Consider the following 13,468-nt stretch of genomic DNA (forward strand, 5'->3'; position numbering starts at 1 on the left):
GTATTAGGGGTATTAAATTAATATCTGTCAGCTTAAGGCGGTTATTATGAATCATTCGACACTCAAAGTGTGCGATATTAGTGAGAAACGCTTTGTGGGATTATGCTCTCAGTTTTTCTGTGATCTCTACTTACGTTCAGCATTCTGTTAATAATGAACTACCCACATTTTACACAGGATGTTACCAAAAAATTACATAGATATCAAAATTGAATGATCAAATCCTTTCGTTTATAACTGTAACAAAGAATAGCTTTTGGATCAATGTTTTATTTTATGAATTGATGGATCGTTTTTTACACGAAGTAATTCAAAAAATTTTTACCCCAGAATTTTACACCTATCAGTTTGCAAAACATGATTACAGTGATGTCCTCTTTTAAATGTCATCATCATCTTCTTCCAGAACTTTCCATAGATAGCGATTGTTTGTTTCGATGCTTCTAATATCTTCGGTGGTGACGTCATCACGCGCTAACTTCATGATTGACTCGAAATCATCGTTGTTCACTGAGGCGACTGACAATAAGGTTGTATCAGTGATGTTGATGGAGTCTCCCGCGTCTCCCCTTTCGTGTTGAGCTCTAGCGTCAAACCTGTTGGTTGCTCGATTCTGGAAAATACGATTAGTTACCTTAGTTCGATACTTGTGTGTAAAGCGGCTGGCTATAAACGGCTTCTCAGCATTAATAGATCTTGCCACATTTTATGTACCAGCTCTAAAGTTGTCGTATATTCAATTTCATGTGTGGTTTTTTTGTGGTAATACAAGTCCTATTTATATGATACCAATAATTTTTTATGCCTGCCAGAAGACAAGAAGTGTAGGACCAGAAGTCTAAAAGACCGGATAATAACTCAATTCACTCAATTCGGCATTCCAACTTGAAATACTAAGATTATGAGAAAATGCTGTGAAGATTGTGACGTTGGATATGAAAATCAATTGTATCTTTTCCCGTCTATCTTTTGTCCATTAAAGGTAAAGCAATTCATTTTCATGTTACAGTCGCCGTCTTTTTAAAAATATGTAGTGTTAGGAACAAAATTAGTACCGTGCTGTAGAGTTGGCGCAACTCTAGATTATCGGCATAAACGTCACGTCCCTAGCTGACAGCTGTCAATGTCACAAGAAGTATGGATAGATTGGCGCGTAACTTGAGTCTTGACGAGTATTGCTCTGAGTTAAAAGCGACAGTATCAATTAAATAAGTTGTCTAATAGTTTGTAGTACTTACATCTATAATAGCCATGTGAAGTATTGGAACTTCCAGTTTTAATGGTTTCACGTAATCAGGTTCCTTATTCTTATTCTCTTCAGCTTGTACCTAATTAAAAATAAAAACTTTTAGATAATCATTTTCTTCGTCAGATTGATAATAAAGAGGACAGATTTGTATTTTTGTAGGTATTGAAATTCTTTCACTATTAAAAAGACATTATCACTGAGTATAGGCTAAATTTTAAAATTTTACGCGGGCGAAGTCGCGAGCAAGTGCTAGTATCAAAATAAAATCTTATACTACGTCTAAATAGTTAACTGTTCACATTATTTCACGTTTATCTTGATACAATGAAATCTTACTCGTTTCTGTCGCCACTTCTCCAGATATGTGTTAGTAGACTGCAACCCACGCCGGCTCTCCTGGAGTAATCTATCTATGCGATCGTTTTTATTTGGAGAACTCCAGTTGTTAAGTACCTGAAATTATTAATTAGGATGCGAGTCAAAATAATAATAAAATCGCATGTGCTGGTTCAGTTAATGTACTAAAGGTTCAAGAATTAGTTATCTAATACGTGCTGGTTATCGGTTGTTATTTTACACCAAGACAACAAAAACGGATCTAAATTTTACAAATGCTACTCATTCTGAAGAACCTATACGTCCAAACGGATCAACAAAAGTAATTAACTAAGCGAATAAAGCATCTTACTAATCCTATCTTACTATCTTAATTAATATTATAAATGCGAAATTTTACATGGATGGATGGATGTTTGTTAGAGTTTGTAGCCTAAACGACTGAACGAATCTCGGTGAAATTTGGTATAGATGTAGAGGATAGTCTGGAAGAACACATAGGCATGCTGTGTCTTCTTTTTTTAATTACGCGCGGACGGAGTCGCGGGCGAAAGCTAGTAATATTATAAATGCGAAATTTTAAATGGATGGATGTTTGTTAGAATTTGTAGCTTAAACGACTGAATGGATCTCGGTGAAATTTGGCATAGATTTAGAGGATACTCTGGAAGAACACATAGGCTACTTATTTTTGTTTTATTCCATGCCGACGGAGTCACGGGCGATAGGTAGTTAAAAATAAAATAGCACTTACCACTGTCATAACAGCTAAAAATAGAACTTCAGAACATAAAAGAGGAAGATTCATTAATCTAGCTCCTTCCAGTAATAATACCTTCGTTTCTTCTTTCACTGATTCAGGCAATGTTTGAAGATTTTCAGAAAAGCTCTGAATCAGTCTAAGGGAGACATTACCAAGAACACAATCTATTACAAAGAGACACGAAACCAATGCGAACAGAAATAACACCATTCTTACTTTGTACATGACGGGAATTTTGTTAAAATAATTTTTACACTTGTAATAAATTTTCACATTGATTTCAAGCAACTGCAACTGCGACTGTGAATTTAACGTCTACAATATCAACATTATTCAACGGTGTCAAATTTCAAATGAGACTTGTCTATTTTTGATTGATCAAAGTGACAAAATGACAACCTATTTTTTTTTATCTTAAAGTAGGTAGAATCAAATAAAAAATTATCGGACACTTTCACGATGCTATGATTAAATCCAATAAACGTTGTTATTTCCTTAAATACAGTTTGTCTAAATAAGATAGACATAATAGCATAATCAATTGGACCAGAGAAAGGGCAGATAACCTAATAATCTTGTAACCATAGTAACCATGATTTTGTTATGCTTAGCAACTACGTCAAGTTTGTTTTGTAAAAATTGCAGGGAGGAGAGATTTTAATCTTTGATTTTTGTATTTGAATCGTTTTGAAGTCGTAGCTGAGCAGAAAAATGGTAAGACTTCCAATACATTTATTTCAGTATTGGTGTAACTATTTATGTTTTAATTTGTTTAAAGATAAATGTTTCGATCGTTTACACAACCTGCAATGATGAGCACACAAAACAGCGATAAGAACATATCTTTTAATTACTTGTGGCAATTGTAGTAACAATTAAGTTGTTATTTCGTTTTCTCAATGTGACATTATCTATAAATCCTATTTTTCAGCCACCCAAAGGAAAAGGCGGAGCAAAGAGGGCTCCGGGTATGTAGTAAAACATTTTAAAATAATAACATAGCCCTTTTATTCTGAAATTATTCAAGTAACTAGAGTTGAGAGTGCTTAAAGTTCACAATGTGTCTCTAATTTCAGTGTGCCTCTTCTAAAACTAAAACATTGTTAATTCATGACATGTAGTCGAAACAATCTTAATTAATTTAATATTTTTTGTCCTTTTCAGCCATCGTTATAGATGGAGTGGACACATCTGAGATGACAAGAGAAAAGTTAGAGCAATTCACTCTCCGTGTCAAAGAGGAATTAGACAAAGAGAGGGAAGAAAGAAATTACTTTCAATTAGAGAGAGATAAAATACGCACCTTTTGGGAAATCACCAGACAACAATTAGAAGAAGCTAAAGCAGAACTTAGGAATAGAGAGAGGGCGACAGAAGAAGCAAAAGAGGAGAATGAAGCGCTTTTAGAAACTGAAAAGCAGAAAATCAAACATTTAAAATATGAACAACAGGCCGCTGCAGCCGCTTTAAGAGCTGAAAATTTAGTTGCGTTAAAGGCAGCTAAAGAAGAACATGCAGAACAAGAACTTGAACTGTTGAACGACAAACGAATGCTAAGACAAGAAATAAGAGAGAAAGCTCTTGCCGCTCAAGATGAATTGAGAAGAGCGAAATTAGTACACGCAGAGGAATTATCAAAAGCCCGAGATTATTTTCAAGAGAAAGCACGTCAGATAGAAGATAAAGCTGAAAAAAAACTTCATGAGACTAAAGTAGAGCTTACTGTGAAGCACAGAATGGAAATAGCAGAAGTTGAAGAGAGGAAAAATAAACAGCTTTCAGAATTAATCGCACATCACGATCGAGCTTTTACCGACCTCAAGAGTTATTACAATGACATTACACTTAACAATTTAGGTAATATCGTATTTAATACCTTTATAAAAATTTAAATATCCCAGATATCTATTCTCTTATAATAAAGGGGAAATATTTGTGTTTTTGTATGTATTGAAATAACTCAAAAACTACTGGGCCGTTTTTAAATATTATTATATTGTTAGAAAGGTAATTTATATCTGGGTAACATATAAATTACCTTTCTAACAATAGGCTATGTTTTTTTTTTAATTTAACGCGGACGATGCGAGCAACAGATTCATAAAATTAATTAACCTCACTTATCTCAGGTCTTATCAGTAGCATCAAACAGCAAATGGAAGAAATGCAGAAAGTAAAAGAACGAGCAGAAAAGATAGCTAAGGATGCAGTTGCTGAAGCGAAGAACCTGCGGGAACCTCTGGAAGCAGCGATTATTGACAACAAAGAGTTAAAGCGTCAAATGTCGAATTATGACAGAGACAAAGCTGCGTTGGCTGTAAGTAAACACTTTAAGTAAGGGTAAGTCAATATAGAATCACATTTTCAAGGATGAACAGCATTGATACAGATATGGAATTTCAGATAATTTAATAAGTCTAAATAATAATATGATCCAAAACGAAACACTTACGAAGTGCTACTAAAACTAATTAAAACCGATTGTCTTTTATTTCCAGGCAAAAACGAAACAGTTGGCATCATTAGAAAAGCAATTCGAAGTATTGAAATGGGAATACGAAGTACTTCAGGTTAGATTTGACAGGATAGAGAAGGAACGCAACGAACTGAAGTCGCGGTTCTCGCGTGCCGTTCTTGAAGTGCAGCAGAAGGTTTCCTTGAAGACTTCCCTTTTAGAAGCCAAGTTGCAGAGTTTGGAAGCCAGAGATTTGGGGCCTAAGGAAATACATGTAAGTAAATTATGGATTGATATTTTTTGTCAAAGTTTATTATACATCAAACTCATGTTATAAATGTTTAGATGGATGTATTGATGTTTGTTAGAGTTTTTTACTATAAACGGCTAAACGGAATTAGATGAAATTTAGTATAGATGTAAATGATAGTCTGGAGGAACACTTACGTTTATTTTATTCCAGGCGGACGGAGTCGCGGACAAAAGCAATAAAAAAATAAACTTGATTTTTGATTTAAATGCGTTTTAACGTATTTTTTTTTAGGATCTGTTGAAATTGAAAGACACGCAAATAGAAGATCTACATTACGAGTCAGCGCGGCTCCGGAAAGCTCACGATGATCTTCTCGCGACATATGAAGCTAAACTTACAAAGCTCGGTATACCGGCTGAAGAATTAGGATTCAAGTAAGTCCAACGAATTAACAAATGACCAAAACGAATTTTATACATCCCTCTTAGACAAAGTAATATTCAATTATCAAATAAAATCAATTAAAAATACATAGCCTGGGGTGTGTCGTAACTGTAGTGCTTTTTGTTAAAGAAAGAATTGTCCTAAATATGTGCCACAGGGTGGTGTGTTTATACGCTTTATTATCATAGCATAGATTGTGTAAGAATATCTTACATTATGTGTTACACGGAAGAGAGGGACTTCCTAACACAAGGGCCTATTGGTTACTTAAAAGGAAGTCCCTACAACTAATTGATTTGTAACTTACTTGATTTAATAATAAAAATTCTATTTTATTTATTTTTTTTATTATCGCGGTTGCTGCTCGAAAATTCGAAAATTTATGGACCTGACAATAACATTCGATGAATCACGTGCTAGTCACGTATTCATTTCTATGCGTATTGACACATTTTGCCAATTCTACAAGCGATATCGCTAATCGAAAGTCACTTTGTCTAGGGGGCTAGAAATATTGTAATGTTTGTATTAAGATTAATTGCAAAGCCCATGGAAAGCTTTAAAACTTAAATAGTCTCTATTTAATTTTATAAAAGCACCATCTGTCGGCTGTTTGCTTACTTAATTTAAGATCTACCTAATGGTTGTGCAACAGCGACATCTTACGGGTATTTCAACTACTTTTTTGAGATCACCAAATTTTTTCCTTATTACAAAAGTTCGGCAAAGTTTGACATAACTCAAATTTAAAACTTGCAATGCATTTTATTTTAACAAGTTTACTTCATATTAAAAAAAAAACAATATTGATTTGTTAACTTTGAGAAGTATATCTACACTAAGAAAATAAAGATAAGCGCCATCTACTGGGCTATACCGTAAAATCTATCTAGATAGATGTCGCAACAGTCCGGTAGACGGCGCTTATTTGATGTTTTTAAATACCCGACGTATTATATTTTTTAATCTTCAATTATACTAATTCTTTATATTTCTTTAATAATCATAAATACCTGATTGAAATAATTCTCTCATTTTAGACCTTTGAGAGCAGTCACTGTGGCGGGACTCTCTCCAGTTGTGGGAATGGGACCTGCGGGTTTAGTCACCAACGACAAAGTGTAGACAAATATTAACGAAGAAAATCGCAAGTAAAATAGCTTTTTTAATGAGTACATTACTAATAATTATTATGGAAATGGATTTATCAATTATACCCATGTGTAGGAACTTTTCAGTAGTAAGACCAAAAGGTAACTATAAAATTTTAGATATTGTCTGAATTATCAGATTATTCGAATGTAAATGCGACTTTCATTTTTAAATTTATGTTCATGTCATTTAAAAAATTCTAAGGTTGCACTCAAAATGTTGCCCAAATCCTTGCCTGAAATTTGTTCTGCAGTTTCAAGATTCTTTATGGAAATAAATGAAATAAAACAATATTTCGAAGCCAATAAGTGTATTTTATTACTACTAATTTTCTCATTTATATATATGTTTATATACAAAACTATCATAAGGCAACAGTTTCAAATTAATAAAAAATGCTTTACATTTCTCATTTTTAACATTATTACATTTGGTAAGAAATTATTTTTCAATCTTCAAAGTTTTCCGACTCTTGTATTATATTAACCAGAAAAATAATTAAACCAAATATGTGGAAAAATCACGATAACTTTAACAAAAAATACATATATAAAATTTGACTTTTAATTAGTAATTCGCCACAAGCAAGCTTAAAATTTTACAATTTACTACTAACTGTCATTCAATTCCCGAAGCACGTATACAAATTTATATTGCTCTCTCTCTCTCTCTCTAGCTCTCTCTCTCTCTCTCTCTCTCGCTCTCTCTCTCTCTCTCTCTCTCTCGCTCTCTGTTTCATAGAGAGAAAGAGAGATAATACATTCTGTATAAGTTCTGCAGTTGAAAATCAGTTTCATTTTAAAGAATTGCAACATTTTCAGATAAAGATAAAGGTGCCGTCACCGGAAAAATAGACGTGAGTGACGCCATAATATAAATAGTTATAAAATGTCTCACGTTTATATAAAAAAAAAAATTCGACTTTACAATAAAACAATATAATTGTAAATAAACTTTCGCGAGACATAATACTATATGACTTATAACATCGACAGTGTAGAGGACAACATAGTGGACATTGTCAGCATATTTTGTGCCCCCGAGAACAATAACACAACCAACTCTTCAGTTTCGAGTTCGTCTCCGCCGACGCACAGTGTCCCCCCCCCCGCATCCCCCGCGCCCCCTGTCCTGTCGAATCGCGCGTTGCTGGCTAGGGCATTCAGTGACCGTCGCGACACGATAGCGAATAAAGCCGGCAACCACTCACCCTGAAGAAAGACCCCTACGGGTTTGAAACTGGTCGGTGCCTACACCGAAAGTCCCAACGTGAGTTTTAGCCGTGTTATAAATCACATTGCATTAGCATTGAGAATATGAAGAATGGAAATTTATTTTCAAAAATGTAAAAGCCCATTATTTGTGGCAGTGAATATCTATGTCGTTACTCATGTTTATATTTTTCAAAATTTATCTCAATTTAATGAAAAGGAATCATATATTTAACCTTTAATTTGACGGAGTATTTTTGTAGAAAAAAAAATATGTTACCAACACACTAAATTCAATTTTGATTTTGATTTTACTGCGCTGGCGCAGCGACCCGAAATGGGTCGTTGCCTCCGACACGACAGAGCGCCATTTTCATGCTGGTAACATGGAAATAATTAAAAAAAAATGAATAATTTTTAAAAATAACAGTTGATTTTTTTTTAAATTAGTTCATCACTGGATACTATAGAATTAAGGATTAAGTTTTCTTGGAATATGTTGCTGTTAAAATATAAAAGTATTAGAATGCAATTAAATATTAAAAGATAAAATAATTAATTCAATAACAATAAAACAATTAAATTCACTGTAGATTTATAGAAAAAAAAAACATGAACATCTATAGTTAATAATTAAATATACAGTAAATTAGTAGAATTAGGGCCTGTCCCACCACTGGCTGATAGAGGCTCAGATAGCTCAAAAATGACGTCACTGTCAGATAAGGTAACAAAATCCTACTTTATATAACATATTTTACACGTTGGGTCAGACAATTTACAATTTGGTGGCACAGGCCTTTAAAATCATCACAATTGTGATAAAAATTTAAAGTCTGTCCCACCAAATTGTAAAATTGTCGTATAACAATCCAACGTGTAAAATTTGCGATGGAAATACCTAATCTGCCAGTGACGTCATTAAAAGTTATCTGAGCCACTATCAGCCAGTTGTGGGACAGGCCTTATAATCGTTACATTTGTGATAAAGATTTAGTAAAATTTATACACAACCAAATTTACTTAAGAAGATAAATAAAATGCTTCTTCCTTCTGAAAATATCGCTTAAACTTAATTTGACTTCAAGTTACAATGATATTTAAGAATTGCTTGTCATTTTCTTATCATAAATATTTTTATTTTAACTACAAACTAGATTGCGTTATTTATCCGAAACATTTTACTGTCAGCTTCCATTGTATATTGTTTTGTTCACATATTGTTTTCCCATTATATTCAAATTGAATTAGATTATCCTGTACTAATGGTTTACTGGTGATATATTTTAAAACAATAAAGAAATACAATTTAAAAAAAAAATAAATGAACAAGTCAATAAAATAATCAGATTCAAATCGTAGCTGAAAAAAAACATACAGACGAATTGAATACCTCCTTTTGGGAAGTCGAAAAATAATTAAAAAAAAAATATACATCGTGTTTTGTTAATAAGATGTTATTACTTAATTGTAAGACGTGATATATTCCTGTTTATATATATTTCAATAAAAAATACAATAAGCAGTGCAATAAAAATCTTAAATATTTAAACGTACATGTAACTGATCTATGGAAAAACTTGTATCAATTTTTAAGTGTTATATAAAATGAAAATCTTAAATAAATATGTAATTATTATATATTTTCTTATATATTAACTATTTATCGAGCATTATTTCTAAATATGTGCGTGGGTATTTTGCGTTTTCTAGCTAATTCTTATTCTCACAGTCTAAGCAGTTTTTTTTTATTAAATTTCGCCTATTTATTAAATATATTATTTTAATTGCATTTAACATTTATATAGCTTTTATACATCTCACTATAGTGAATAGATTTATAATTGTCATTGGAAAATATAGTAAATTATTTAAAATTACTTTACATATATTATTAAGGGCCTGTCCCACCACTGCCTGATAAAGGTTCAGATATATTAAAACGTCACTGTCAGATAAGAACAAAATCCGATATTTCACATATTTTTCACGTTGGATTGTTATCAGACAAATTACAATTTGGTGGGAAAGGCCCTAAGTTTGCAAAAAGATCACATTATAAAGTTAACACGTACACGGGATTAAAATACAAGCAAAGCAAAAAGCTTCCGTCGTTTTTCTCACAAAATTCATTATCTTCCATTACTATCGATTTAGTAGTAAAATTTATCAAAGAAAATAAAAAAAAAACTATTTAAATCAAATGGAAAGCTATTGATAAATATTCGACCTTGTTAAGGCTCTAATGTATGCATTATTCACAAGCCTTTTTATTATATTAATAAAAAAAAATTAATAATTAAAATACTAATACAACCATACATGTGTTTCTAAGCGACTGTAATGCCTTTCAAAATATTCTTATTATCAATAAGATTCAAAATAAACTATTTAATTACGTAATTATAATAAAAATACATAAATAGAACAATCATGTTACTGAAAACTTTATAGTTAACATTAAATAATTCAAAATAACTTATTTGTTAGCAAATAACGTTAAATGTAATATTTATAAATATTATAGATATAATCAGAACTTCGGGAATAGCATTAGATATAATTTACAAATAGTGCAAAATGTAACAGTAAGAAGTAAAGCTTAATTTACAAATAAGACAAATAGAAATAAATGTAACATTTAAAAATAACTAGTCAATTTGGTTGATAACAAATAGCGTTAAATGTAATTCAGATATTGATTTTCCAACTGAAATACATATACGAGTATTTCTGTGAGCAGTTATTGTTGTCGGTACGGATTACTATGGACATAGTGTGTATCGATGAATTTTTAAAAAGTTAGGCATGGGACGGAAAAATCGATACTGGCTACAAGAGTACGGCTGGGACGATCAAATTTTAAACGTTTCCAATTCAGGCTTTAATCATTCAGCCTTGCGGATATATTAGGGAACATCCTTTACAATGGGCGGGTTGTAGCCTCTTATGCCTAAATTTTGATTTATTTAAAAATTTTAATTATAAATATAATCGACATTGGCATTGAGAAATTAGTTTATTAGGACGTGGTTTTGTAAAATCTATTTTTACAATGCGAAAAATGAAATTAGAAATTTTATTTTAATGTAATAACACATTTTTAATGTCTATAGCAACAGTATAATCAAATTTTAATGAAAATAATTTATAGATATTGAATATTAAATATAATGAATTGATATAATGAACACTAACAATAATTTAATGGTTATTTTTGCACGCGTGCATAACACCGAGAGCATATCAGCGTGATAATAATTTATGTATGGGAATTAAAAATCTTGTCTCTTAACATTATAATGGTTATAAATTATTTTTCGTGACATTCTCTATTACAAAAACATCTGCAATCGACTTAATATTGAGCAATAAATTTGTAAATAAAAAAAAGAACATTTTTGTTACATTTTTTTAAATAATTGAGACACGCCTTTTCCCGCGAAATATTTGCCGCGATTATTTACCTATTAATATGTACATTAAAGGAATTTTTTTTATTATAATAAGGCTTTTTTTTATTAAATAATTGCGACTTTATAACACGTCGAATAGATTTGAAAATCGAATAACATTATGGTTTAGAAAAATCTTGTAATTGTTGTAAAAAAAATGGTATATTATTTTTAAAATAACATTTATATTCGGATCTTAAAGATTAAGGATTATAACAATCTTTTAATAATATTTCGAAATAGAAAATACATCACGAAAAATTTTTGCAAAATACATTTTTTTTTGTTCACAACGCGTTATAAAAATCTCTTTCGCACTTTCTCACTCGAAGTGATCTACTTCTAGCATTTCAACAAGCAGCATTTAAGCTTAGTGACCACATATCGAATTATTCCCTACATTAATAGTTCAAGTTAGTTCGTGGTGCACTTTGTATGACCTGACAATACCAAAGCCGGATCTTCATGAGCCCTGTCATCTGAAACGAGAAGAAAAAACATTCAATTATTAACATGGAATTATTAAAAAAAATTAAAAAATAATCATAAAAAATATTTTACAGTAATTTTCTTGTAAGCCATTAAGGAAAATCATCTCCATATGTCTTTATTTCTTATTCTCTACATAATAAATTTTTATATAAAAAATAGAGCACCACCGGCTGCGGAATCCGATGACTATAGCAATAAAAAAAAACTATTAAAAATATTGTTAACTCATCCAATAATTTTTAAATTCCACTTATATGTTTATCCAGATTTTTTATAAAACATTTTGTTTTTATTATAACTTTTAAATAGTCATATGTAGTCTGTCCAGAAATATAAAATCCCTACTCAATTTACTAAAAAATATAGAAGTTTTATACGTGCATTATAAAGTGAAGTAAAAAATAGCCGATTGTGTCCCATACCAGGGATATTTCATTCTTAGTTAGACTATAATTTCTGTGGAAAAATGTGCAGAGTTTTAAATTATCGGTGAGAACTTCGCACAAATACCTATTAAATTATAGTTACGTCAACATAAAACTAATTGATGACAAAAAAAATAACATTTAATTTTTATTTTTTTAATTAAAACAGTGTGTTAGATACAGAAATCCAAACTTTTTAAAGAAAATTCATTTTATATATGGAAGCCATCAACATTAAAACGGAAGCAAGCAATAAAAAACCTTATTCAAAGCTGGTGGATTTAATTTTATATACTGAAATGTGCATATTATTTGTGTTTAGGTATCTTGCGCTTTGTGATTGTGGACGAAAGCGTGGTAGAAACGAGTACACTAGTAATGTTGTGTGTATCACATTTCTTACAGCGCCATCTATTGTTGCATCTTCGTAATTTGTAACGATCTTTTAAAAAATCTCTTGTTTACATATTACATTTAAAGCAGTTTCAATTTATTTGTGTAGATTATTTATTACAAAATATTTTAATTATTATTAGGAAAAGGATCTCTGCAATAACTGTGAAGCCTTAAATAAACTTATAAAACCCATTTACATGTGAATCACACAACACAATAGTACTGTTCTACCTTTATATTGCAAAGCACAAAGCCTTCACACGTACCTCTACCGCGCGGTACATTTCATTAGGCGTTCACGAAAGAAGACTTGGTCCTGTCGAGACAATTTTCGTATCAGATATTTTGACAGATTTTGAGGAAAATGTTTCAAAAAAAAAATTAAGGTATACATAATTCTGTTTAGACAATATGGTAGTTATATCTTTCATTTATTTTTAATTTTCAGTGTCAGTTTAAACTAATATTCTATAGTTTTCATGTCTATAAACGCTCGGTTTTACGGTGAATAACTCTGAACTAATGCAGGTTTAGAGCGTGTGTACAAACTAAACTATCGCACAACTGTTTAGTCACGCATTGATTCCTATGACCTTATATGGTGGTGCACACTACTCGATTGATTTGTGCAAAACAATTGAATTGGCTGCGAAATAATCGACAATCGACCATCGCACAACATTTGTTTAGTTTAGTCAAAAGTGTGCGCCCGCTCTTAACTATCATTTGTTTGTTTTTTACATTTGTGACACTTAGCGTGCGTTCGCACGGGCAGACTTTGTACGCCGCGGTAAAGTTCAAGGTCAGCAGACTTTTTACGCCCACGAGATAGGTGTT

At 31.4% G+C, this 13,468-nt stretch overlaps 3 protein-coding genes across 5 annotated transcripts in view; 1 reads left to right on the plus strand and 2 right to left on the minus strand.

The window, feature by feature from the left end:
- Positions 1 to 250: 250 nt before the first annotated feature.
- On the minus strand, positions 251 to 2,700 carry LOC106110383. 2 transcript variants are annotated; one of them, XM_013292208.1, is made up of 4 exons: positions 2,340 to 2,697; positions 1,586 to 1,702; positions 1,239 to 1,328; positions 251 to 613 (listed from the first exon to the last, which is right to left on the minus strand). In XM_013292208.1, exons 1-4 carry the CDS (start codon positions 2,571 to 2,573, stop codon positions 380 to 382), a joined length of 675 nt encoding a protein of 224 aa, XP_013147662.1. In that variant the 5' UTR covers positions 2,574 to 2,697; the 3' UTR covers positions 251 to 379. The 2 variants fall into 2 exon arrangements, with proteins under 2 accessions (XP_013147662.1, XP_013147663.1); XM_013292209.1 differs by lacking the exon at positions 251 to 613 and adding an exon at positions 784 to 838 and having other exon boundaries at positions 2,340 to 2,700.
- A 163-nt stretch (positions 2,701 to 2,863) lies between these two features.
- On the plus strand, positions 2,864 to 6,911 carry LOC106110382 (growth arrest-specific protein 8). Its single transcript, XM_013292207.1, has 7 exons — positions 2,864 to 3,062; positions 3,280 to 3,316; positions 3,513 to 4,205; positions 4,478 to 4,665; positions 4,847 to 5,077; positions 5,348 to 5,490; positions 6,541 to 6,911. The coding sequence occupies exons 1-7, from the start codon at positions 3,060 to 3,062 to the stop codon at positions 6,623 to 6,625; spliced, it is 1,380 nt and encodes a 459-aa protein (XP_013147661.1). The 5' UTR covers positions 2,864 to 3,059; the 3' UTR covers positions 6,626 to 6,911.
- Positions 6,912 to 11,089: 4,178 nt separating this feature from the next.
- Positions 11,090 to 13,468, minus strand: part of LOC106110314 (protein tipE) — a 12,500-nt gene continuing 10,121 nt past the window's right edge. Inside the window, exons 3-4 of one of the 2 annotated variants that reach the window (XM_013292082.1) lie at positions 12,898 to 12,947; positions 11,090 to 11,797 (exon numbers count right to left, since the gene is read on the minus strand). In XM_013292082.1, coding sequence (XP_013147536.1) covers positions 12,920 to 12,947 — 28 coding nt within the window. In that variant the 3' untranslated portion in view covers positions 11,090 to 11,797; positions 12,898 to 12,919. The remainder of the gene's footprint in view (positions 11,798 to 12,897; positions 12,948 to 13,468) is intronic. The other variant, XM_013292083.1, reaches the window with a different exon arrangement.

This window comes from Papilio polytes, unplaced genomic scaffold (genome assembly GCF_000836215.1).
Source record: "Papilio polytes unplaced genomic scaffold, Ppol_1.0 DF820678.1, whole genome shotgun sequence".
Taxonomy (NCBI): domain Eukaryota; kingdom Metazoa; phylum Arthropoda; class Insecta; order Lepidoptera; family Papilionidae; genus Papilio; species Papilio polytes.

Coding starts and splice junctions, on each gene's coding strand:
- LOC106110383 (XM_013292208.1), bottom strand. CDS start 2,573: ATGTACAAAGTAAGAATGGTGTTATTTCTGTTCGCATTGGTTTCGTGT. Junction 1,703..2,339: donor TTTTAGCTGTTATGACAGTG/GTAAGTGCTATT, acceptor TAATAATTTCAG/GTACTTAACAACTGGAGTTC. Junction 1,329..1,585: donor AGAAGTGGCGACAGAAACGA/GTAAGATTTCAT, acceptor ATTTTTAATTAG/GTACAAGCTGAAGAGAATAA.
- LOC106110382 (XM_013292207.1), top strand. Junction 4,206..4,477: donor CATTACACTTAACAATTTAG/GTAATATCGTAT, acceptor CACTTATCTCAG/GTCTTATCAGTAGCATCAAA. Junction 5,078..5,347: donor TGGGGCCTAAGGAAATACAT/GTAAGTAAATTA, acceptor ATTTTTTTTTAG/GATCTGTTGAAATTGAAAGA.